Source organism: Symphodus melops (genome assembly GCF_947650265.1).
Source record: "Symphodus melops genome assembly, chromosome: 1".
In the NCBI taxonomy this organism is placed as follows: Eukaryota; Metazoa; Chordata; class Actinopteri; order Labriformes; family Labridae; genus Symphodus; species Symphodus melops.
In genome coordinates, this window is record NC_136691.1 from 19589221 (window position 1) to 19612706 (window position 23486).

Below are 23486 nucleotides of genomic sequence, written 5' to 3' on the forward strand. Positions count from 1 at the left end.
TTGAAATCATTTCCTGGGCAGGCTCATTCACTGGGTTTTTCTGAGGCCCTGTCATTTCTATGTGCGGGCCTGTTTATAAGCACTATTGAATATTCACTATTGATGATTCATAAAGCAGTTAAGCTACAAGAAAATAGCTGAACATGCTAGTGGTGTTTTCTGTTTAACTAGCTATCTTTCCCCTCATGCATGTCTCCTGTTATTCTAATAAAAGCAGTCTAGTAATTTAAAATTTTAAATAATTCTGAAACCAGGAATGGTCTTTGGAAAAAAAAGAAGAGTTGGATAAATATTAACAGAAACAAGGGAAAAACAAATAATTCCCTCTTAATTAAGTGATTGAAGAATAAGCTAGACTTATTTTAAAGTCTCTTCTTCTTTCACTGCCTTTTGTTCTACATATATAGGGCTCCATATAAAAGGAGGCTAAAATAAATCCCTACATACAGTGTTTTATAAAAGTAATTTCTGGTTTGCCAGTGGTTTTTGGTTAGTTCATTCACCACATGTATAGAGGCTGTGGTCCATCAAAATTAGCAGTCCGGGTTTGAATCTGACCTGTGGCTCCTTTCCTTCATGTCATTCTCCACTCATGCATTCTGCCAGATTTTCAAATTTACGCCCTGTCCTGTCTCTGACATAAAGTTATGAAGAAGCCCAAAAATAAATCGTCAAAAAAGAAAGAAAAAAATAAGTAATGCCTGTCCTTTGCACAAGTATTTTACATTTTTTTTAACATAAGCCCACAGACACTTTGGGGCAGTAGCAAAATATCCAACACTGACAAATTCCCAGAAAAATATATATCATCTGCTCAACAGGCACAGATGTGTTCATAGCACTGTGTTCAGATGAATGGACTGTTCCCAGAATATAAGCTGCAGACGCTCTGTAATGTCCCAAACAGCTGCTTTATAACGACAGGGAGGATGAAGGCCAACAGGACGGAAGCTTTCCTCTGCCCAGTCACTTCCTGTTTTCAGACAGGCTGACCTCAGTCGCACTCACTAAAAAGTCCAACAAAGACACGTGCAAAAGATGCTTGCATTAGCAGTTGGTCCTATCCAAATATAGTGTGATGTGACAGTGACACCCCAACCAAAATTATAAACAGCGTTGATAGGGTGATCACTGAACTCACTGATAATTCACAGGAGAGAGGGTTTCCTGAACAAGGGTCCAAAATAATAATATTTAACATTCAATTTCACCTTGACAGACTTGGTTTCACAGGATGCAGCAGTGCACACTTTGGAAAGCTGTGACATCCACAGGAAAGCTCTTTGTCTTTACACGAGGAGAGCCCTCTTAAAACACAACCCTGACCTGTAATTAAATAGAAACCATAATCAAAACTTGACTTTTAGTGTATATACCTGACCAAGTGTAACCACTCTCAGTTCACCTGGTTAAATAAAACCCCTCGACTCCTGCATTGTGTGTAGAGTGATGAACAGGAGGCTGTATTATCTGTTTACGCCGTCATGTTTTATCTGAACAGGAGACAGAGTAAGTACCGGTCAGTCATGTTAAATGGACATTTTAGCACACAGAAATTCAAATTACGAAATCAGGTGTATCTAATCAACACATCAATACATCAGGGTACACAAGACCATTATGTGTAAATACAAACATACCATGTATATATTACTATATGGTGCTGTGTTTCATATGCTGGTCGCTGGCAGAGCAAAACGTTTGCCCAGTGAGTGTACTTAAAGAAACTGTAATAACAGACACTATAAACTCTGTTACACAAGCTGTTACAATCCAGGTACTTTAATGAAAGAGTTTAGGGTTTTATTGCCAAAAGTGTTTGGTCAGGTAAAAAGTGAGAACTATAGGCTAACAGTAGTCATTGATATCAGGATACGCCTCCGCGCCTGACTTCTGTTGTTTGGCATAATTAAGACCATCCACTTGTGCATTGTTTAAAATATACCAATACAATCGTTGAAGTTGTCAACAGTACAAGAAAAGATGTTTGCAAATCTGCACGCTCAACCAAGTGTGGTTACCACGGTACAAGAAACGTAAAGTCAATGTCTTTGTAAACTGATGATCCCCCCCCCCCCCCCAAAAAAAATAAATAAATAAATTAAATAAATAAATAAAAAATATATCCCAGTTTAAAATCACAATCAGGCGTGAGATCTTCTGTAGGTTTCACCTTTTGGTTTGAATAAAAAATTGCTAACATAGCTCCACCTGGACGGACATTTAAAAAAAGCATATTCAGCTAGTAAGTATTTATTTAGATAAATGTGAGATTTGTTTTTATTTTTAGAATATACATTAACATTTTGTCAATGAATTAAAATATCATTATACTCATCACTTGAAGGTCATTAAACTCTTGATGATTGCTGCTCGGCATGTAAACTAAGAATGTACTACTTTGAAACAACAACAATAATACCTTTGTGGTTTTATCATTTATTAAACAATAAAAACATGAGGTAGCAGTTTGTTCGATTTCAAATTCACTTTGGACATTTTTACCCAAGAGGCCAAACTCTGTGACTGGAGGAGCTGGTTAGAGCAGGACTGAAGCTTCAGGCTGAGTTGTTTTAGCTCCAGACCTTCTCTCTTCTGAACATAAAGCAATAACTGGCCTCTTCTGCAGACTCACTGCAACATTGCTTTATTTGCATCAACTTGTCAGTGAGAAACAGACCTGTTAACCAGAAACTGTTTCATTATTTACCACAACAACATGTATTCAAATAACAACAATCATTTTCTTTCACTGTATGTCGTTGGGTGACTGTGTGCTGTAAAACTGAACAAATCAAACCTTTATATACCTTTAAACAAGAGCATTAGAACACTATATATATATATATATATATATATATATATAGACAAAAGACCTCAGAACCATTTACTGTACAGGACAGGACATGAAAACAAATTCATTTAAAAAAATACAAATTAAAGCATACATATTTAAAGCATCTGTGTTGAACAGCTCAATGGGATTAAAAGATGTAACCCAGTGATGAATGTAAGATGCAGAAGCCCTCAACCTTTTTCCTCGTGACCCCACTTTGAGTTCCCAACACTCTTATAACCCCAGACATCCAATACACATATTCATTTGTTTTCAATCATAAAATATATTTTCTACTGTGTTACAAACACATTCATCGTAGAGCACTTATTGTTTGTTTGGAGAGGCTGGGAGGACACTACTACCCTCTGGATAACAGACCCACAGAGACTCTGCAACTTTCATGTGTTGGTATTTTCTTCACATTAGCATAGCGCAGGAGTTCCCAAACTTTTCAGCCTACCACCTCACAATGAGCGTTCACATGGCAGTCTCGTCGATGCCGTCCAGCTGGACATCATCCTGATTTTGAGGCTGGGCGTCAGGCTGTGCTGGCTCAGCTTTGTCCTCTGCACGTGTTTTCACCTTCGTGTCTTTGAGTATCTGTGAGACGAGTCGCTCATAAAGCCACTCCAGGTCTTGAGGGTCCTCTGGCCAGATGAGATAATCTCTCTTCTGGACGAAAGCTCTGATTGCATTGTACTTCATCAGCTGGTAGTGAGCCACCTTCAGTGTTTTTGTATGAGAGCAGAGTTATGGGTCAGTTCCAGAGGTCAACAAAAGGCATTCATATCTTTAGATAATAAGAAGTGCACAGCAGTGATTTGCTTCCTGGTGTTCAGTCATACTTTTCAGGCATTTTAAATCTGAATGAAGCCTGACACCTACTGACGGAGAGTGGGTACTAAATGTTCATGATATGTTGATCTTAGGTGCTTGTTTTCTACAGAGGGAGAATAAAAAGAAGTCTAACCTTCTTATTAGCATTTCATAAAGCAGTGTACAGCTTGTGAGCAAAGCCTCCAAAGATCACGTTATTAGCAGATGGTGGTAACAAGTAACTGTACAATAACTGCTGAGAATGTGACTGCCCTCCTACATGTAGGACCTGCAGCTGTGCTCTGACCTACTGTCTGTGTGGTTGTTTCCCTGCAGGTCGCCGATTAGTGATGTTCTGCCACACATGTGCAGACCTGCCCAGTCTCTCAGGTGTAGGCTACTTGAGATCCACAGTCCACCCATTCAGTCTCTAATTGGCTCTCAGCCTCTCATCATCCCCACACAGCTCCTCATCATCACCATGCTTTTGTTGTAGTTTGCATTATGTTAGTTTAATTTTGACACCATACCACACAACCGGCACACTGGTTCAGTGATAAACACACCTCACACTCTTTTTAAGTTGTAATTTGTGCTATCTTTTTTCATAAACTTTTACACAGTCTTAGTTTAACCATGTGTTTCCCTGTTTTTTTGGGGGTTTTTTTTGTCAGGCCTTAAGAGCCCGGTCATGACAATGGAGATCCGAAACAGAACTTAACGGAAATTCAGGCATTCATTTGTCAGGTGGACCAAAACAAAAAATATACTCTACAGTATATCTTCAACATTTTAACAGGCAGCTTGTGGCTTCTAATATTGAAAAAAGGGTTTTTATTAAATACGTAACGCCACATTCTTTGCTTAGTTTGTCAACAAAGTAATTCAGCAGCATAACACACACCTTCCCTACCACCAACATGATGAGGACATTTGTCAGCTCCTCCAGCATACGGCCCTGGGCAAGAGTGAACGCCTCCAGACACCAACCATCTGCAAAGAGGAACAATCCAGTTTGGTTAGGCTCTTACTAGATTTTTTTGGTATTATTTTATGATTCAGAAACAGGTTTGTTTTGTCTGAGAGTTGGTTTGTATTCTTGCTTTCTCAGAAACTCAGGACTGCAGTTTATGACGAGACAAAGTGACTCCCTGCAGACGCTGCAAGACATTCGGGCCAACGTGCCTGGGCAAGAAATTGTGCAGGGGTTGTATTCATCAGTTTTTCTACAGATTGTAGCCAAGAAGGAAAGTATTAATAAGGGTCAATTGGATCTGCCACTGAACAGATTCTTTTCCTTCACATAGAGCCTGGCGAGTTGCCTCGATTAATTTCCCAGCCTGAACCTGCTACCACTGAAATGGTAACGTCGTGGTGTCCTAGAGTAGAACTGTAGATCACTGCAGCAGTCAGGATTGTCTGACTCTCAGTAAGCTTAAAGTGTTTTTCTCAAAATGTATACAGACATAATGTGCCTCTTAAACTATTGCTAAAGATTAAAGTCAGAAAAACGTTACCTTTAAGAAATTCCTTGGAGACGATGCAAACAGTTTTCTTGCTACCCCAGATGGCGTCTCTTATGTTGGACAGATGATCCTCCCCCGGCAGGAAGTCTCTGGCCTCGAAACAGCAGTGTAAGATATTCTCCTCTGAAAACTGCTTGTCGAGCTTCTTCAGCAAAGCACCTTCCACCCAACCGTAATCACTGTTGCTAAAGCAGAAGAAGGCATCAAACTTGGCCTCACCAGCAGGTGGTATTGGTCTTGGACCCTGGAGAATCCTACCGACAACCTTTTTGTAGATGATGAATATCTCTCCGCGGAGATGGGTGTACACAATCCCACTCAATGTGACGATGATGATGAGGAGAGCAGAGAAGACGAAGAGGGAAAATTTAAGACCTTGGACGTGCATTTCATGGTTTTCCTCACATGGTTCGATGATCGTGGAATAATCCAGCAGAGGAAGGTTACGGAGAGCAGCTGGAAACTCACATCTGTATTCATCAATCGGGGTCAGGAATTTTACATCTGTAATGTTAAGCCACTCCAGGAAACTTTCCAGATTGCAATCACAGTGGAACCGATTTCCTGCCAGGTTGAGAAAGTCGAGAGATTGGAAAGTCAAAGGGTCTGGGGAGGCTAGGAAGTTGTTTGAGAGGTAGAGACGTTTTAGGCTAACAGGAAAGACATCTGACTGAAGGTAGGTTAAGGCGTTTGAGGAGAGGTCCATTTCTGTGATGGAGCTGAGACCATTGAAAATCCCATGTGGGAGTGTGGCAAGTGAGTTGAAACTTATGTCTAGAGCAAGCAGATTCTTAAAAGGGTAAAAAATGTTGAGGCATTCCCCTTGTGCCCAAAGGACCTGCAGGGAACTGTCATGAAGATCGAGCACTTGCAAACTATTGTGGATTTGAGGTATCGTAATGTTCCAACTTACTGTGCACCACTTGACAAAGTTCCCACCAAAGAAGAAATTTTGGAGATAATTGAAACCACCTAAAATGACATACAAATCTGCCAAGTTTGTTAGTCTGTTTTCGCTTATGTCCACATAGGTGCTGTTCATGCCCAACTCACGGATGCCATCAATTAAATTTAACTTATTGTCCCTTAAAAGGAGCCATATCAAGTTTGGTAATAACGCAGGGAAACCCAGTTCTTTCAACGAGTTTCCTGTTAGATATAAGGCTTTTAAGTCGGAGAGACCATAGAACGCATTATTTCCCAATTTACCAATGTGGTTGTGAGACAAATCCAACACCTTTAGTTTTGTCAAATTCATAAACGTGTGAGAATATATTTCTCCTAAGAGGTTGTATGAAAGGTTGAGCATTAGTAAATGTTCTTGAAGACCATTGAAGGCATTTCTAGTAATCTGATTGACTTTGTTTTTTGAAACGTCAATAATTCTTGCATCTTTTAAATGCCCAAAAACAGCCCACTTTAAAGCAAATATAAAGTTATTAGAAATATCTAAAGTGTCAACATTGCTGTTAGTAAGGCCTTCGAATGTGTCTTTGTCTGGGTCAGGGAGATTGTCACTTGAGAATCCTTTGCCAATGTGTCCAGAAAGGATAAGATGAGTGATTCGTGTCCCATTTATTACTTTAAAAAATTGCCTTAATGTGGCCATATTTAACCCATGGGAGGATAAGTCAAGTTTTCCAAAGGAGATCCATCGAAAAGGATTGCCGCATCTTTCCCAGTCAAAGCCTCTACTGGTCTGCTGGTATAATTTATTGGAATCCAACTTCAGATAATCAAAGTTTTTCCCCTGGAAACCGACTAGATCTTCTTCACATAATCTCTCAATCTGATTCAACGTGAGGTTTAGGTTTGTGAGCTTCGTGAGTCTTGAGAAGAACAGCCCTGGTTGCAGTCTCTTGATTTGGTTTCCATAGAGATCAAGGGTTTCTAAGGACAGAAGGGGCTGCAGGTAGCTTTCAGACAGTATGGAATCTGACAAAGTGCAATAGTCCAAAAACAACTTTTGTAGTTTGAACAGTCCTGCGAATGACCTGAGCTCAAGCTTGAGGCCAGCATTGTATCCGAGGACCAACTTTGTCAACTTCCTCTGCCTGAGGAAAGCGTTGTTCCTTATGGTGAGCTTTACATTTTGCTTTCCAAGATCTAGTTCTTGCAGCTGGTCATAGGCTCTGAGTGAGCTGCTGTTGATCTCATTGATGTAATTAAACTCAAGGTAGAGATGGGTGATGTTGGGTGGCAAGACAGGAACCCAATAAAGGTTCTTTGAGGCGCAATTTGCTGAAAGGCCATGCAAGGTGCAAGACTGACGGCATCTTGATACCTGCAGGTAGGAAGGTAGCAAAAGTTGTGTTGAATCAAAAAAAGGAAACGAACAAACTTTGTGTCAAACTGGATATAGAGAAACTTTTGATTTTCTGATTTGATACTATAAAATATCCTCTTAAGCTTTTTAAACATCCTGGAATGGTAAAGATGCTTCAGAAAAATGTGAAGCTTTTTGAGTTCTGCTGTTAACAATGCTAATGATAATATGATAATGATAAAAACTACTTCTTGGGGTCGCCGGTGGCGCAGCGGCAGTGCGTGCGACCCCACGTATTGAGGCTCAGTCCTCGCGCGCGGGCGGCCCGGGTTCGCGTCCGGCCTGTGGCCCATTTCCCGCATGTCTCTCCCCACTCTCTCCCCCTTTCCGACTATATCCACTTTCCTATCAATAAAGGCAAAAAGGCCAAAAATAAACCTTTAAAAAAAACAAATATATATATATATATATATATATATATATATATATATACTTCTTTAGTGTTCTTTTTTAAATATCTCATTTATTGACTTAGAAAGTTGAAAATAGTCAAACATTCAGATTCTACAAAGGAATAAACAAAACAAAAATAGTTCATTTTATAAATATATTTACATCTCAACGACTTCCATATTACTTAAATTGATATATTTGCCAAGTGCAAGGTCTGACGAAGCACAGGAAGTAAAGTCAACCAAAATGGGATTTTTGGAGCTGAGGCTGATATCAATATTGAGGACACCGATATATCGACCAATATCTTTTTTAGAAACACCACTGAAAAGCAGATTCGCAGCCCCACTCGCCCAAACAAGTGCAAGAGTCGAGGGGATTACGAGGTGATTTGTGTTTTCATTAAAGAATTAAAGGAATCTTTTTCAGTCACGTCATACTCTGTCTTCAGTCTCATTTTGTTAAATAAATCGTGTGAGAACCGCATCGTGATCCCAGTATCATCAAATGTATCGTGAGTTGAGTGAATTGTTACGTCCCTACACAAAAACTTCTTTTGACTGCCTGAAATACACAATACTAAATTAAAAATGTGATTGAATTGTTAGTGATGAAATAATGAAGAACAGGTAAACAAACCACGAGGTAACCCCTAAGAAACCACCATGTAATGGGCAGATAGTGAGTACTTCCTCATCACATGTTCTAGAGAGGCTCAGGATTATTTAACGTATAAATAATGAAAAATGTTTAATGTCATATATGTGATAAAACAGGATTACCATGAAGAAGTGTAGTGTTGCAGGGCAGAGTGTTATGAACATAGATTTAATTCCAGGTAAAATGTATACTCATCCACTCATAATGTAAATAATATTCAATTAATTACCAATCAACAAATAAATTAACAAACACTAAAGGAATTAACGAACCAAGAAAAACAAATAAAACTAAACAAGTAGGCTAAGATAAACAGACAAACAAAGAGAACAAAGAGCAGAACAAACAAAGGTATAAAAAAGAAATAAGGAGAAAGACAAATAAAGAGATAATAAGAATAATAGAAGTAAATATGGAAATAGAAAATAAACAAATAATAAACAAACTAAATAAATGGTAACATACACAAAAGATCAAAAGAAACATAGAAAATAATATGATTGTTATCAAATGAATGAAAAAAATAAATACACAAATCAAAAAATAGAACTAAATAAATACAAACGTGTTGATTTTCAGAATACATGGAGAACTAAACAAACAAAGAAAGACATGAAGAGAAATCCATAATATGATGAATAAAGACACAAAAGATAAACAAAGTAAGAAATAAAGACATTGACAAACAAATAAAAAACAAAAAAAATATTGTAATAATAAAGAAACAATAATTATCAAATAAAAACAACAATCTAAAAAAGACAACAAAAATAAAATTAAATAAGAGAACTAAGTAAGGAGATGGATTTTTTTTTTTAAACAATAGTGTAAATGTTTTTTATTGATTTCATTTAATCCTCAACATGAAGGAATCTTTGAGCCTTTTTTTAATGTAGATTTTTTTTAACACTTGTCTTTTTAATTTTAATTTTAATAATTCAGTTCATGTAAAAACCAATGTGACTGAGCACTTGTCTAAGTGTTGTGAACATACCTGGAGGTATAATCCAATGAAGGCCAACAGAAGAGCCAGCGTCCACATACTGTCCTCTTCCTGTGGACAGTAAGTAAGTAAGTAAGTAAAATTTATTTATATAGCACTTTTCACAGGCAGGGGCCACAAAGTGCTTCACAAACAGGGTTTAAAACATCACAAGCAACAAACAGACAGTACAGAGATCATAACAGCCCTAAAAGAGACTAATTAAAAGCCTGGACAAATAAAAACGTCCCCAGTTGACTCTTGAAAGTGTCGGAGTCACATTGAACAGCATCCAATAGGCCGACGTGGATTGACGTCTCGGAGGTAGTGTCCGTGTTGCGGAGCGGGACTGGACGAAGGCACATCCAGCGGTCACGTGAGCTCCAGCTGGTCCACGCTGGAAAAGCCGGCATAAACACGGAGGTAGGCGATGGCGATGAAAACCCCTGATCATGGCTCCAGCACTGTGAAGGGTCCAGGACACCTGTTGAAGTGCGGGCAGGCGGCAGCGAGGACACGCTGGCGCACACATCGAGGAGAGGAATCTGGCGCAGGAACCGAGCGTGGTCCCGGCAGCCGAAGACGACGGAGCCCCCGGCAGCCGCAGCACGCCCTCGCTTCACTTGGATACCGGACCGAGAGCCTCTTTTTCTGGATCTCCTGCGGGTCCTACCCGGCACCCGATACAGCACCAAGTAGTCAGGTGAGACGGGATCGATTTCAAACGGAGGCAGAAATGCCTGTTTGTAACGGTCCCAGGTATGAAACATGTCCTCCAATGACTCTTTGATACGAAATAAAGAGTCCCGATCATAGGTTAGTAAAGCCAGGACACTTCCATTTGTCATCTGGGCTGCAAAGATCACATATAGAGAAAAAATAATCATCAATAATCTACAAAACAGAGAGCGAACCGTGGCAATGCCAGTCACAGGCGCCAGTACGGTTTGGTCTCCAACAGTCAAAAATGATACTCATTACACAGAGTAAAGGCATTGACTGATAGTCTGCATCATAGTGAAGACAGAGGAGGGTCTCTGTGTGTGTGTGTGTGTGTCTGTGTGTGTGTGTCTCTGTGTGTGAGTTTAAACTGTTTGCTTTGGCAGGTTCAAGGTTCACCAGTGCAGCTTTGATTTCACTCTGCTCAGTAAACAACTATATATTTGTGATGTGAGCTTTGATTAACTTAGAATAAATATTGAATATGTTATCACTACGTGTTAACCAGTAAGAATATGGGCCTAAATGATCTGATTCTTCTTCATTAAAGGGGCATTCCTCCGATTTAATCTATTAAGTAGTCACCACTAGTTGTATAGCCTTTCTCCAACTGTCCTGGGGCATCCAGAAAATCACATTATAGACTACATGATCATGATCATCGTCAAAAACAACAACTAGCAACAGAAGAGGGAGTGAGTACTACAAGTGGGTTAATAGTGCATGCTGCTGTTATAAATGATTTAACCACTTCCAGGGACATAGGGGGTCCCCAGTCTCTCGCATCCTTATTTTGGGGGTCGCTGGGTGTTTCTTTAAACCTTTAAATGGAGCCTCTATTTGTATTTGACGTCTCATGTTGATAAACTGGTCTCTGTTCGTTGAGCATGGTGGCTTCTTCAGGTTAGGCTACTGTGGTTGTGTAAACTGCGGTTATTAGGGGAAAAAAATAAAAACGACGGAGTAACAGTGTTTATTACACAATACAGCCGACATTTTAAGCTGACACCAATTGTTTGGATTCATCGAGAAAACATTTGACTTTATCGACGTTCAGAGAGTGTGAGAAAAATGAAATGTCTGGGAGGAAATTGTATAAGATAATAACATCGGCCTCTTTAAATAAGTTTCCCTTTAAAATGAAAATATCTTACCTCAGTTTAAGGGGTTTTCAAACAAGATCACCCTCATGGTGTTTTCCTTTGGCAGAGTCTGCAGGCTGTAGCACCTCCTCCCAGTAAATCTACTCCTCTAACTCAACACCTCTCCCAGTTAATCTACTACTTAAACACCTCTCCCACCTTGTTCTTCTCAGGGATATCACCGAAAAACAGCCACAGCAGTGACCTGTTGATTTTCTGCCTGACCTATGAAAGACGTCGCTTTTTCCTCAATGACGAAAAAACGGTCTTCCTCTTTCTAAAACGTATTTCCCAATTCTTTGTGTTCTCGCTCCACATGTTAAAGGACTGCTACAACCTGCGAAACTACAGTGTTTCTGAAAAATAGTTGGATGACTTCGTCCTTCTATTATTAACTTAGATTCCTTATCGTCAATCCACCACTGTGTGACGGTTAAATCACTCCAAGTCTTCTTAGTTGAATCTTCTTTATTGTTAGAATTCTTCAAATTATGTTGACATTCACTGTTTGTATGCATGTGTGTGTGTGTGGTTTCTGCAATAACAAAACATGAAATGACATTACAATGCTGCATTGAACTACAATCAACTCCACATCAAAAACAAGTGCAGGTATGCATTACGGCCACAAGGTGGCGCTTCGTGATCAGCTGAAGCTGTTATAGCTGCCTGCAAACACGTGTCCTTATTGGGTTTAAGATAGCATGTTCAAGCTAACTGGTTAGCAACTTAGCACACTCCATATCTTGACTCTTAACTTAACCTGAACATTATCATACGACACCAAGACATAATATGACATAGAAAACTATACAATTTCACATTCTCCATGTACTTACAATCAAATGGACGCACACAAGATATTAAGGCACACCAACAAACTCCCAGCATCTGTAATGAGCTGCTATACTCTCATAGAACGAACCACTGTCGGTGTTCACGGAGAAATGGGCTAAACCAAGTCATGGGGGGGGAAACGGAACAGTCCAACTCAGTAGGGCCTTTTTAACAGTTTCAGTGCAGTTTATAGTGCTTAAACTGATTTTGCTGCATTAAGGACGACTCCAGGGGACCGAAGCCCACGCCTACTACTGCACTACAGCTAGGGAACAGCTGCTGCTGCCACCTTTAGGGCTACTGAAGCTTATTTCTAATGAATATTACTAGAATCCTGATGGTTGCACATCAAACTGCCACTATGCAGCCATTCACCCTAATACTATGGACAACTATCTACTAGTTGGCCTACTCTTTACTTGATCAGAAAAAAGTTTTAGGTAGTAAAAACACATGTATTAACTTGTAGGATAAGTAATAAGACAAAGCACATGTTGCTATATTATCCCTACGTGTTAACTGAGATCCAAATAGTGAACTAATGAACTAAGGTCTTTTTGACCTGGTAGCACTGCTGGTGAAGAGCCAAAATGTCATCTAGTAGGTACTACTTGTGACAATACTTACTAGTACTAAGAGCCAACATGTTGACTGGCAGTACTAGTATAGACTGTAAATATGTTATACAATTTTGCTCTATATTTTTTCAGATGATACCAGGCCTAAATCAAGGAGGTCCTTATTCACACGCCAAAAAATGTAGGCCTATATATAGTAGTCTATATCTCACATCCTGAAATCTACAGCCAGTCAGTAGATCTATTTTACTTGATGCAGGTGTTTGTGTTCATTTATTAAACATTATCTGTATGGCTTTTGTGTCTATTTACCCGGGGACTGCACATGTAATCTGCAATCTAATCAGCTAAATCTGATGTTAAACTTCACATTAATTGAGGTTAGTGTATGTTGGTCCTTATCAAAACTAAAAAATACTAAAATAGTTTCGAAAAACAGCTAGTCCTAAAAGGTTTAGCCAACTTGTCTATGACATGTTTTATACAGTCCTAGTACAAAAAAATCCATACAATCTAAATACTGAAGTGAACATCTTTGTTTTAAGGCATTATTCCAGTCATTTCAATTACATTGCAAAGTGAATTAAAGGTTAAATGTCAGGTAAATGTTTAAATAACATAACACATGTGATCTTGAGACACTGAACAAAAAGCAGGGAAAAAAACGTACTCATTGTTATATTACAAGGATTACAGTATCAATTTCACCAGAGGCTTTATTTATTAATGTATTTTGCTCACTCCTTATGTTGCCTATAGAGGTAAGATGTTGTACTCCATACTCACCTTTAACCACGAAGGAAGGAGAAGGAGGAGGAGGAGAGAAGACAAAGAGGCCTAAACATTATGTGAGTCTATAGCATCTATTACTTAGCTTTGTAATGGAGGGGTCATTAGTCCAACTAGGTTCATGTGCCTGTAGAGGTGAACTGTGAATTTGTTCCATCTTTACACCATCCCGGCGCTGCATGTGCAGCGATGACATGTAGTTCACATTTCCACCGCATGGTGGAGCAGTCGGCCTGTGTCCGAGCTGAACTGCCTCAATGACCGTGGAAACACGTTTTATTGTTGCAGGCTACTCGTGTTTTTAACCTCATTGTAAAGTACTGTGAGCTCACCTGTCATACAATGTTTTTCATAAACAAAACTACTATTGCTATTAACGCTCTGAAAAGACAGACATGTTCATATTTTTAAAAAGTCTTTTATGCGTCAGAACAAAACAACAAAACAGTTATTTCAAAAAGTGTATTACATTACTTCTGTTGTATGTGAGTAACGTGTCAGGTTGTTCAAAGTCAGGTATTATACAGCTTGTTAAGAGCATATTCTTTGAGAGAGTTTTGTGCTGTGGTATTTACACATGTTTGTTGTTATTGCTCTTCTGTAAGGCAAGGCAAGGCAAGTTTATTTGTACAGCACATTTCAACAACAAGGCAATTCAAAGTGCTTTACACAAGACATCAAACGCATCATGACATGTAAAACATCCGATTTCCAAAACTGTCCGTAGAGTTCTGTTTGCGAGGCTTGACCAGCATTTACACATGGTGCAGAAACACTTCTCTCTCTCTTTTACACGTCACTTGAATCGTGCGGTAAACCGTGAGTGTCACCCTCCGGCGCTTTGAGCGCACCAGCACTCCCCGTCTTCTTTTTGCCACTGAGGATGTAATGAACAAGAAAAACCACCAACACGACAAAAAAGACAGTGCACACTATTATCCCCACGAGACCCCCCGCTGTCACCCCTGAGGGTTGCCTTGTTGGATTTGGATATGTCACAGGTGGTACTGTGGGGAGCGTCGTGTATGCCCCAGAGCCCTCCGACCCTCCATCAGTCTCTGTATCATCGTTTTTTACGCATTTGTATTGCTCGACTAGTGTATATCCTCGCTTACATGAACAAACATAGCTGCCAAACGAATTTTTACATCCTTGAGAACAATAACCGTGAGCACACTCGTCAATGTCAAGGCACATCGTTTCATGTGCCCTTTCCTCAGCTAAATAACCATCCGGGCAGTAGCACTGGGATCTGTCATTCGGGTCACACTCGGCGACACATTCCTCCTTCCCGCAGTGGCGTTTACACCTATTTGGTTCCGCTGGGTCCTCTTTATACCCATCATAACAAGAGCAATCATAGCTACCAGGCGTGTTGGTGCACAAGTGCTCACATGGTGCGTCCACGCACTCGTCCTTGTCGACACAAATGCCGCCAGTGAGCTTGTATCCATCCTTGCAGACACACTTAAACCCGCCTATGTCGTCGACGCATTTGAAGTTCTCCCCGGGACACAGCCGCTCGTCCGTGCAGTCATTGACGTCCACGCACGACCTGCCGTCTCGCGCCAGCTTAAAGCCGCTGTGACACCCGCACGTAAAAGTGTCACCCTGCCTGTAGCAGGCGTGCATGCATCCCAGAGTCAGGCACGGGTCGGGTGCGGCGACTTCGCAGGTGACTTTGTTTGCGGTGTTGACGATTTGTCCGGGCTTGCAGTAGCACGAGGGTACATTCTGGGGGTTCACTAAGCATTTGTACTCACAACCCCCTTCCTGTATCTCGCAATTCCATGGCGCCTGCAGCCACTGTTCGGAGAAGCAGACGTATTTGATTTCAGTTGGCATCCGAATAGCGGTGCTTCCCGGGGGCAAAGACGGCAAATCCTCGCCCTGAAACCCTAAAGGGGTCCTATACGTGACAGACTCCCCCGTTGCAGCTACTAGACTATTACATGGTTCTATGAAGCTGTGCTCACAGAGAAACCCTTCTCTGTGTTCCTCGCATGGTTCCTGGATCCATTTAAAGTCATCCTCTCGGGAAACTGAGACACAGCGACGAGAAGAGCAGCTGCTGTCAAAACTCGGCACCCAGTTGAAAAAGCTACTTTCGCTGTCTTTGGTCACCCACTGGAAACCGTTAAGCTTTGCAGCAACGTCTGGACAGCCGGTCGGAAGATTTAACCCAATCCAGTACCGCCCCGTAAAGTTCCCCAACAGAATGAAAAGTACATCATGGGATGCAGAAGAACGCACTGTCATTAAGTGTCCCTTTAAATCTATGCATTGTTTCTGTGCAGTCGAGTAATCGCTTCGATCCTGAAACATAGTGAAACATTGATTTCCGATGCAGTACCCGCTATTTGGCTCCATTGCCCTGTTTTTACCCACCAGAAGAGTAAAAACGATAACACAAAGTCCAGTTAGATCCACCATGTTTGAACCTTGGCTGTGTCCACTTAAGTTCTTGTGCGTTCAAACAGTCTAAAGGTTTGTTTGTTGGAGAAAATAATGTGCTCGTATTTATGATCCCCAAGTTCCATGTTAGTGCCCCGGCAAAGGAAGGAAGTCGGTCTTAATCTGCTTGCAGCTCAATGTCTCATCTCAAACTTTCTGCTAGCTCTAAGTACCAAATTCCTCAATTACGCACGGTGTTTACGCAAGTACGCACGAGGACACGCGCACGCAAGGGAGCATCTACTCAACGTCCTCTCGTGCAGTAGCCCCTCCCAAGTCCAGTCTACACAAAATGTCAATCCAATGGTTTGAATTGAAAACAGTGACAGCTATAACGCGTAGGAGACGTACGCCTGTTTGAAATGACACTTCCCATCACAGATGTTCAGGACATTTTCCCCGAGAAGAAGCGTCATCATGTTTCCAAACTGCTGGCGAATTAGGAGATTAAGACAATAGTTTTCATCCTAGAAAAAACAGCAGCAGTGAAACACAGGAAAACATATTATGAGAAAAAAAACAAGATAAAGATGGCATATCTTTTATCTAATTAAAGTTTTTACAACATTGTTGTCAGTCGTTTATTGTGTAGTATATGGATCTTATCTCTAACTCTGTGGAGTAAATGATATAGCATGCAGAGAAAGAAAAAGACAGTGCAAACGTCTTTTTTTTTGTTTATTGGTTTATGGAAGTCTTCGTTTTGTCTTCCCTTGCAATTTTATTTATATTTATCTATATTCATAAACATTGTGTTGAAGATGGCGATACATTCTATGAAGACTTCATTGCCTGTATTATGGTGATACTTACTCCACACTACACATACGTGTGGAGAACCAGCTTATTGTCCAAAGTAGCATAAAAACAGTAGTTTGAATCTAAATTCAGCAGCAGTGCAGGAACAGAATGAACAGGAAGACATCCAGTTAATCAATCAGTAGTGGCATGTCTTCATTCAGTTGTGACATATTCACAGACAAAACACACGACATGCAGCAGCTGAGTACATCAGGTGCAAATGAGGTGTTTTATATATGTCGACCATAGCTGCAGCATCTGTAATACAGTCTGTACACAGTTATATCAAAAACATTCCACCATTGTGGTCTGAATCAATATTACACTGTAGCCCCAGAAGGATTAAAAGTGAGCATACAAATGTGAACTTCCATTACATGTGAAATATTTTGATGCACATAAACTGATGCATCACTTCTTCATGTTTGATAAAATTCACAGTCTGTATGGTCAGGAATTGATTGTGCTTCTGGATAAATTCCTGCAGAGTCATGATTTAATGTTTGGGGAACTGAATGAACTTTACCAACATCTTTAGATTTACAACAAAACTATGTTTAAAATATCAGAAAATGGATGTGTGCCGTTAAAAAAAGAAAACCAGACAGGACTATGACTCTGACAAAACCTGAATTTATCTTTAAAGCTTGAATATGCTTTTCATGAGTTAATGTGCATCAGAAGTTGGTCCAAATGCAACAAATTTACATGCCAAACCTAACGCGCTTTGAAAAACAAGACAATGGGGCACCGGTGGCTTGGTCGGTTGTTGTGTGCGCCCCGCGTGTAAAGGCTGTGGACCTCCAGACAGGCGGCTCGGCTTCCAATCTGACCTGTGGCTCCTGCATCTAAATCTTCACTCTCTCTCTGCCTACATTTCCAACTCTGTCCTATCTCTAATAAATGCCCAAAACCCCCCCGAAAAATCCTTAGAAGACATTGTCTGTATGCATTCATAATCCAATTCAAAACAATATGACATATTTTATGATCAAATGTTTGTGACTGTGAGACATTGAAGCTGTGTAGCAACAGAGCAGTGTGCATTCAACTACAGAGATCGGCATGCTTTTAAATGTTTTTGTGTAATTCTACAAAAATGTAATAATGTACAAAGCAGTTCACACATGCAGTAAGTCTTTAACGGAAAAAATGTGAAATCCAACATTATGAACAATGCAAATGTCATGTGAAGACCAAGGCAAATACTGTTCAGTACAGTGTGATACAGTGTTATTAGACAAGTAGCTTTGTTATGAGACAATCTTGATGTTGTTATCGCTGATAAAAATAGGTTTAGTGCTGGAATTTTAACACAATTAAAGAAACTGGGAAGTTGACAACACTCACTTAAAGTACCATTGCTATTACACTTATTCATATGAAACAATTTGATTTGTAATTTCTTACATTGTTTTTGGTATTTCTGCAACAATAACAGTTACAATCTAAAATCTTAAAAAAAAATTGAATTTGAAATACTTTCTAGTTCCCATGAAAACTACTCACATCATGAAAAGTTTCCCATGTACTGTACGAGGCGTGCGAGTAACTTAGGTCAAATCCAGAACTGTATTATTTGACGTCTCTGAAGAAAGAAAACCGCCTGACATGACAGAGAGGTCCTAAAAAGCATTGAACTAACAGTTTTAAAAGTTTCTGTGGGTGGTTTTTCAGAGGTCAGTCAAAAGATAACCTCTTGTAGGTTTCTGTGGTCACCTGCTGTAGGTAGAAAATATCAATGTCATGGTGTTTGAAGGAGGAAAGCTGAAATTTACCGCAGCGTTTCAACATGTTTCGGACCAGAAAATACAGCAGCACTGCAAACAGCATGAGGAAAACCGTGATGCCCAGGACGCTGCCCGTCTTAATGTAAGCGGGGACTGAGGCTGGCTGTGCGCTGGCAGGGGTCGGGTACAGGGACGTTGAGCCTGATCCATCATCTCCCTCCTCCTCCTCCTCCTGTTTAACACATTTGTGCACCTTGTAGGGCTTGTACCCACTGTCACACACACATTTGTAGCTACCAAATACATTTAAACATTTGTGTTCACAGAGTTTCTTACTCTCACATTCATTAATGTCAGTGCAATACTTTGTGTCATTGACTGTATGTAAAATGTAACCAGCAGGGCAGGAACACGGGCTCAAGCCGATATTGTCAGGGACTGGGATGCATTCAGCTTTACAGTCTCTCTCTGTGCAGTGCTGCTCACACTTTTTGGGGTCTTTGGCTGACACCTTATATCCCGGCAGGCATATACACTGAAATACCCCATTGTATTTCTCACACCTATGTTCACAGCCTTGACAGACTGAAACGTCAACACACACGCCCTGGTCGTCATAGAAGCCTTCTTTGCACCTACAAAGAAACCCTTCCTGAGTGTTCTCACACTCTTTATTCTCACCTGTGCAAGGGTTCTTTACTGCGCACATGTCCACATCCACACAGCTCTTCCCGTCCTGCGCAAGCCTGTAGCCTTCGTGGCACTTGCACCTATGGCTGTCACCCTCCTCTTGGCACCCATGCTCACAATCGGTGCACGGATCCTTGGTGCAGGTGATGTTATTGGAATGGAGACTTTGCCCTGCGGGACATGTGCAGGTGTGTGTGTTTGTTGTAGAACTGCAGATGTGGTCACACCCACCCGTCATCACCTCACAAGTCCATGGAGCTTTTAGCCAGTTACTTAAGAAACACACATATTTTGAGTCTGGGAATGTGCTGTCAACCTTCTTTGCAACAGCGATGGTCCCTAGTGGAAATAATTTTGAATCGTTCACCTCGAAGCCCATATGCGTGCTGTACGTCACCTGTGCGCCCACACCTGTCTGCAACTCACCGCAAGGCTCTTCCAATCTGTACTGGCACAGAAACCCGTCAAGCTTTTTCTGACACGGCTCCAACAGTACCTCGAGGTTCCGACCCATCACTAAAATGGCATGGCATTTTTCAAGTCCTGCCTCCACTTTTCTCTCGCTGGTTCCATCACGTACATCCAGCCAGAATTTTCCGCTAATCCCATCTACTATGCGGTTCAACATCACTTTGCTTTCCGAGCTGTACACGAATAACTGTCCCCCTGGGTCTTTGCAGCTGCTGTGCGCGCCTGAGAAGTCTCTCGGCTCCAGGAAAACCGCAAAACATTTATCCCCCGCGCAATGTCCGCGCTGGGAGTCAACTGTTTCCTCAAGCCCAAAGAGGAAAAGCACGCAAATAAGTGCACTTGTTGTTCGAACCATGATGTCGATGTTACAAGAGTTTGTGATGGTGGTATAAATCTATTTGTTCGAAGATCAGAAGATGGTAGAGCGACTGAAAGCGCAACATGGTCCCCATTTTTTAAAGCCTCCTACTGTAATGTTTTTTTAAGCCCGACCAGGAGAGGAAGGAAGTTGTGTTCTGGCCAGTAGTTAAACCCCGGTCTGATTGCTCAACCCCTCCGCTGTCCAAAATCCTTATCTAAAAAAAAAAGAAACAGAAAGAGAGATGGAAAAGAAGAAAACACCCAAATCCTCAAACTGGCAGAGCGCACATACATTTTTTAAATGTATTTAATTATGATTGAAGTTGATTAAGTTAAACAAATCCGTATTCTGCTCATCCTTTTCTAATTGAAGATAACAGCTCCTTTTGAAGGAAAAGCTCCTTAAGGTGGTCAAATAGTGCCTTTACATCAAAATGTCATGAAATATTTTGGGAAAGAAGTTTACTACATTAATAAATAATAATAATAATAATAATAATGATAGAGCCAAATAACTTGATTTTAAATGATTGATTTTAAAACATTTTTAATGCTTATTTAGGGTCAACAGCTGAATGCTGTGGATCTGTGAGTAGAGTCCATCATCGCTCAACCAGAGGGTCAGGGGTTTGATCCCCAGCTCCTGCTCCACTGATGCAATGTGTCCTTAGGTAAGACACTTAACCCCAATTTGCTTCCGCTGCTTCGCCTGCAGTGTATGAATGTGTTTGAATGGATTAGTTAGTTTTTATTTTATTTTATATACTTTATTCATCTCTGAGGGGGAAATAGGGGTTCACACTCTGTTATTGTTTAGAGACATGTTTCTCACACAGGTCTGAAAAATACACATGTAAGACCTGTGAACATGCATTAATGGAGACATGTCAGAGTGCAGAGCTCCCTGAGCTGGTAGGGGTTTGGTTCCTTGCTCAAGGGCAACTCGGTAGTTCTCAGGAATTAGTCTGATACCTCTCCAGCTACTAGACCAACTTCCATATTTTGGTCCGCATCGGGACTTGAACCAGAAACCCTCCTGTTCCCAACCCCAGTCCCTACGGGCTAAGCTACTGCCGCCCCCACTTTTGATGGTCTCTTTACTTACCGAGCTCTGCCATCAGTGCGTGAATGTGTTGGTGTGACTTGCGGTGTAAAAGTGCTTTAAACAGTCAGAAGACTAGAAAAGTGTTGTACATCAAGTCCATTTACCTCCTGAGCCCACAAGCCCTCGTGCAACCTGAGGTCATTACTTACTTTTCCAAACTTTAGGCGGCTGAGTTCTTTCTCTGGGCTGTGGAATGACCTGCTCAGATCAGGGGAGCGAACACTCTTCTTTTAGGTCGCTTAAAAAAACTCACTATTTGATTTATGTCATGGTTACAGACATGCTTCTCACACACACAGGTCTGAATCATGCACATACACCTGTGGACATGTATTAATACAGACACGTCAGAGCATAACGGCAACCCCCCCTAGAAGCTCCCCTTTAGCTGGTGGGGGTTCGATGCCTTGCTCAAGGGCACTGGGACTTAAACTAGTAATCCTCTGGTTCCCAACCTAAGTCCCTTCAGACTGAGCTACTGCCGCCCTCTGTTGTAGTACTCACATCAAACAGCATTAAAATGTCTCTTGTGTTTATGTTTTTCTAACATTTTCCTAAAAATGAAACTTTAAACTGCCGCAGTCAAAAGTCAATGACACAATAGTTTGATCTAATCGAGTAATCTGATTGGACAAGAGCCTTTTATGAGTGTTGATAAAGAGTGGAACATCACTGGGACCTTTTCACTTTGTGTGTCAGTGCACCTCCACCAAGTGCTCAGGATACTATGATTTCAAGTTATTGTGAAGTCCTCTCACTGCGACATGCTGCTTGGATTGTTGTCTGAAAGCAATACTGAGCTCATGATAATGGATTGAACCTCACTGATGGATTAAAGACACTTGGCCTGGTCTCAGGGCCTACAGCTGCATCACAGCAGTACTGGTTTTCATCATCACTCCCTCTTGTGTTACATAATTATGTTATGTATATTACATAAATGATATTACTTAATGAAATGGATGGTTTGATTTGATTAGGAGAGGGTTTATTTGGTCCTTACTATCTAACATCTGTTAGATAATAGTACTGTAGCATCACGGTCCAATTGGACCAAAGTTCATCCTGTGTACTCTATAAAAAAAATGAAGAGAACCTGAACCTGAACTTGAAGACACAAAGTGATTCCATGAGTTTTAATGTTAACGTGATGTTCTTTCTTTTGCACTTAAAGCAAACGAAAAGAAAACAAACAAACTGTTTCGATTGTTTTTGGTAACAATCAAGAATAAATAACGGATGTAAAGCTAGATTTAAACATGTTAATTATGGAAAGCTTAACTGAGAGACACTGACTCATGGATTTGGAAGTTGGACAAACTCCCTTGAGTCCCATCAATGACTGTTTAGGCATGGAGACAACTGTCTGACCTGTGGACATCCTAAATCAGTCATTATCCGTCAACTATTCAGCATCCTCCTCTCGCTCTTGGATTAGTGAGAGGCAAAGGAGAAGGATATCCTTCCACATTCATAAGGGCGTGTGTGTTGGGGGGGGCTGCATAGGCATCTGTAGATGCATAGGAAGTGAAGAATTATCGCATAAATGAGTTTGAAGTTAATCTATTTGGAGACTTACTGTATTACTATGTTTAAAGTCACTTACACATCAAGAAACAATTCACAACTAATAAGCTCCATGCTATTTCATTGCTTCCTTCTTCCACTCTTGAAAGAGGTGTGGTTGGAATAGGGTGGAGGGGATGTGACCAAGGCATACAAGGAAGGGAAACCTTTGTTCATGCTCACTAAACAAAATAATCTGTTCACTGTTTAATTTAATTTAGTGATTGTTCACGTTTTGACTTCAGCCAAGACACAGCAGGGTCGCCAGCGTGGATTCAAGCCAACACTGTGACGTATAGCTTCTGTGTAATCTTAACAAGAAGTTAGCAAGAAAGCTTTTCAGTCTCCAATAATATTGTCTCTGATCTATCTTTAATGCCCACATTGAGTTTACCCAGGGAGCATTCAAGGCAAGTCTGCAGACAGTTCCCTTTCTCCAATATAAAGTGTCTAGTTCCCTGCGTTTTCACATGACTCATGTAGTGTCGTTTCTCTGATAAGTTTTGGTGGCAGTACCATTAAGAACAGCACAGCGTTGTTTTCAGATCACTATTTGTTTTATTCTTAGTTTGGTTTAAACTTGTTATCCTAGCTTCCTCTTGACTGACCTCTGAAAGCCTGAGAAGTATTCTGTTCCCCTTTTAAAGAGTTTATTCACCCACATAATGACCTAACTGCAAAGGTCAGTTTGTGTGTGTGTG

General features: G+C 40.7%; 3 protein-coding genes across 3 annotated transcripts; all 3 read right to left on the reverse strand.

Moving 5' to 3' along the window:
• Nucleotides 1–2432: 2432 nt before the first annotated feature.
• Nucleotides 2433–9572, reverse strand: LOC306824363 (toll-like receptor 5). Its single transcript, XM_079344475.1, has 4 exons — nt 9555–9572; nt 5173–5745; nt 4560–4648; nt 2433–3562 (listed from the first exon to the last, which is right to left on the reverse strand). The coding sequence occupies exons 2-4, from the start codon at nt 5567–5569 to the stop codon at nt 3317–3319; spliced, it is 732 nt and encodes a 243-aa protein (XP_079200601.1). The 5' UTR covers nt 5570–5745; nt 9555–9572; the 3' UTR covers nt 2433–3316.
• A 4441-nt stretch (nt 9573–14013) lies between these two features.
• LOC306838670 (thrombomodulin-like) lies at nt 14014–16287 on the reverse strand. Its single transcript, XM_079366986.1, has one exon. It carries the CDS (start codon nt 16039–16041, stop codon nt 14398–14400), a length of 1644 nt encoding a protein of 547 aa, XP_079223112.1. The 5' UTR covers nt 16042–16287; the 3' UTR covers nt 14014–14397.
• Nucleotides 16288–18667: 2380 nt separating this feature from the next.
• On the reverse strand, nt 18668–20272 carry LOC306820995 (thrombomodulin-like). Its single transcript, XM_079339129.1, has 2 exons — nt 19275–20272; nt 18668–18825 (listed from the first exon to the last, which is right to left on the reverse strand). Exons 1-2 carry the CDS (start codon nt 20107–20109, stop codon nt 18803–18805), a joined length of 858 nt encoding a protein of 285 aa, XP_079195255.1. The 5' UTR covers nt 20110–20272; the 3' UTR covers nt 18668–18802.
• Between the last annotated feature and the right edge of the window lie 3214 nt (nt 20273–23486).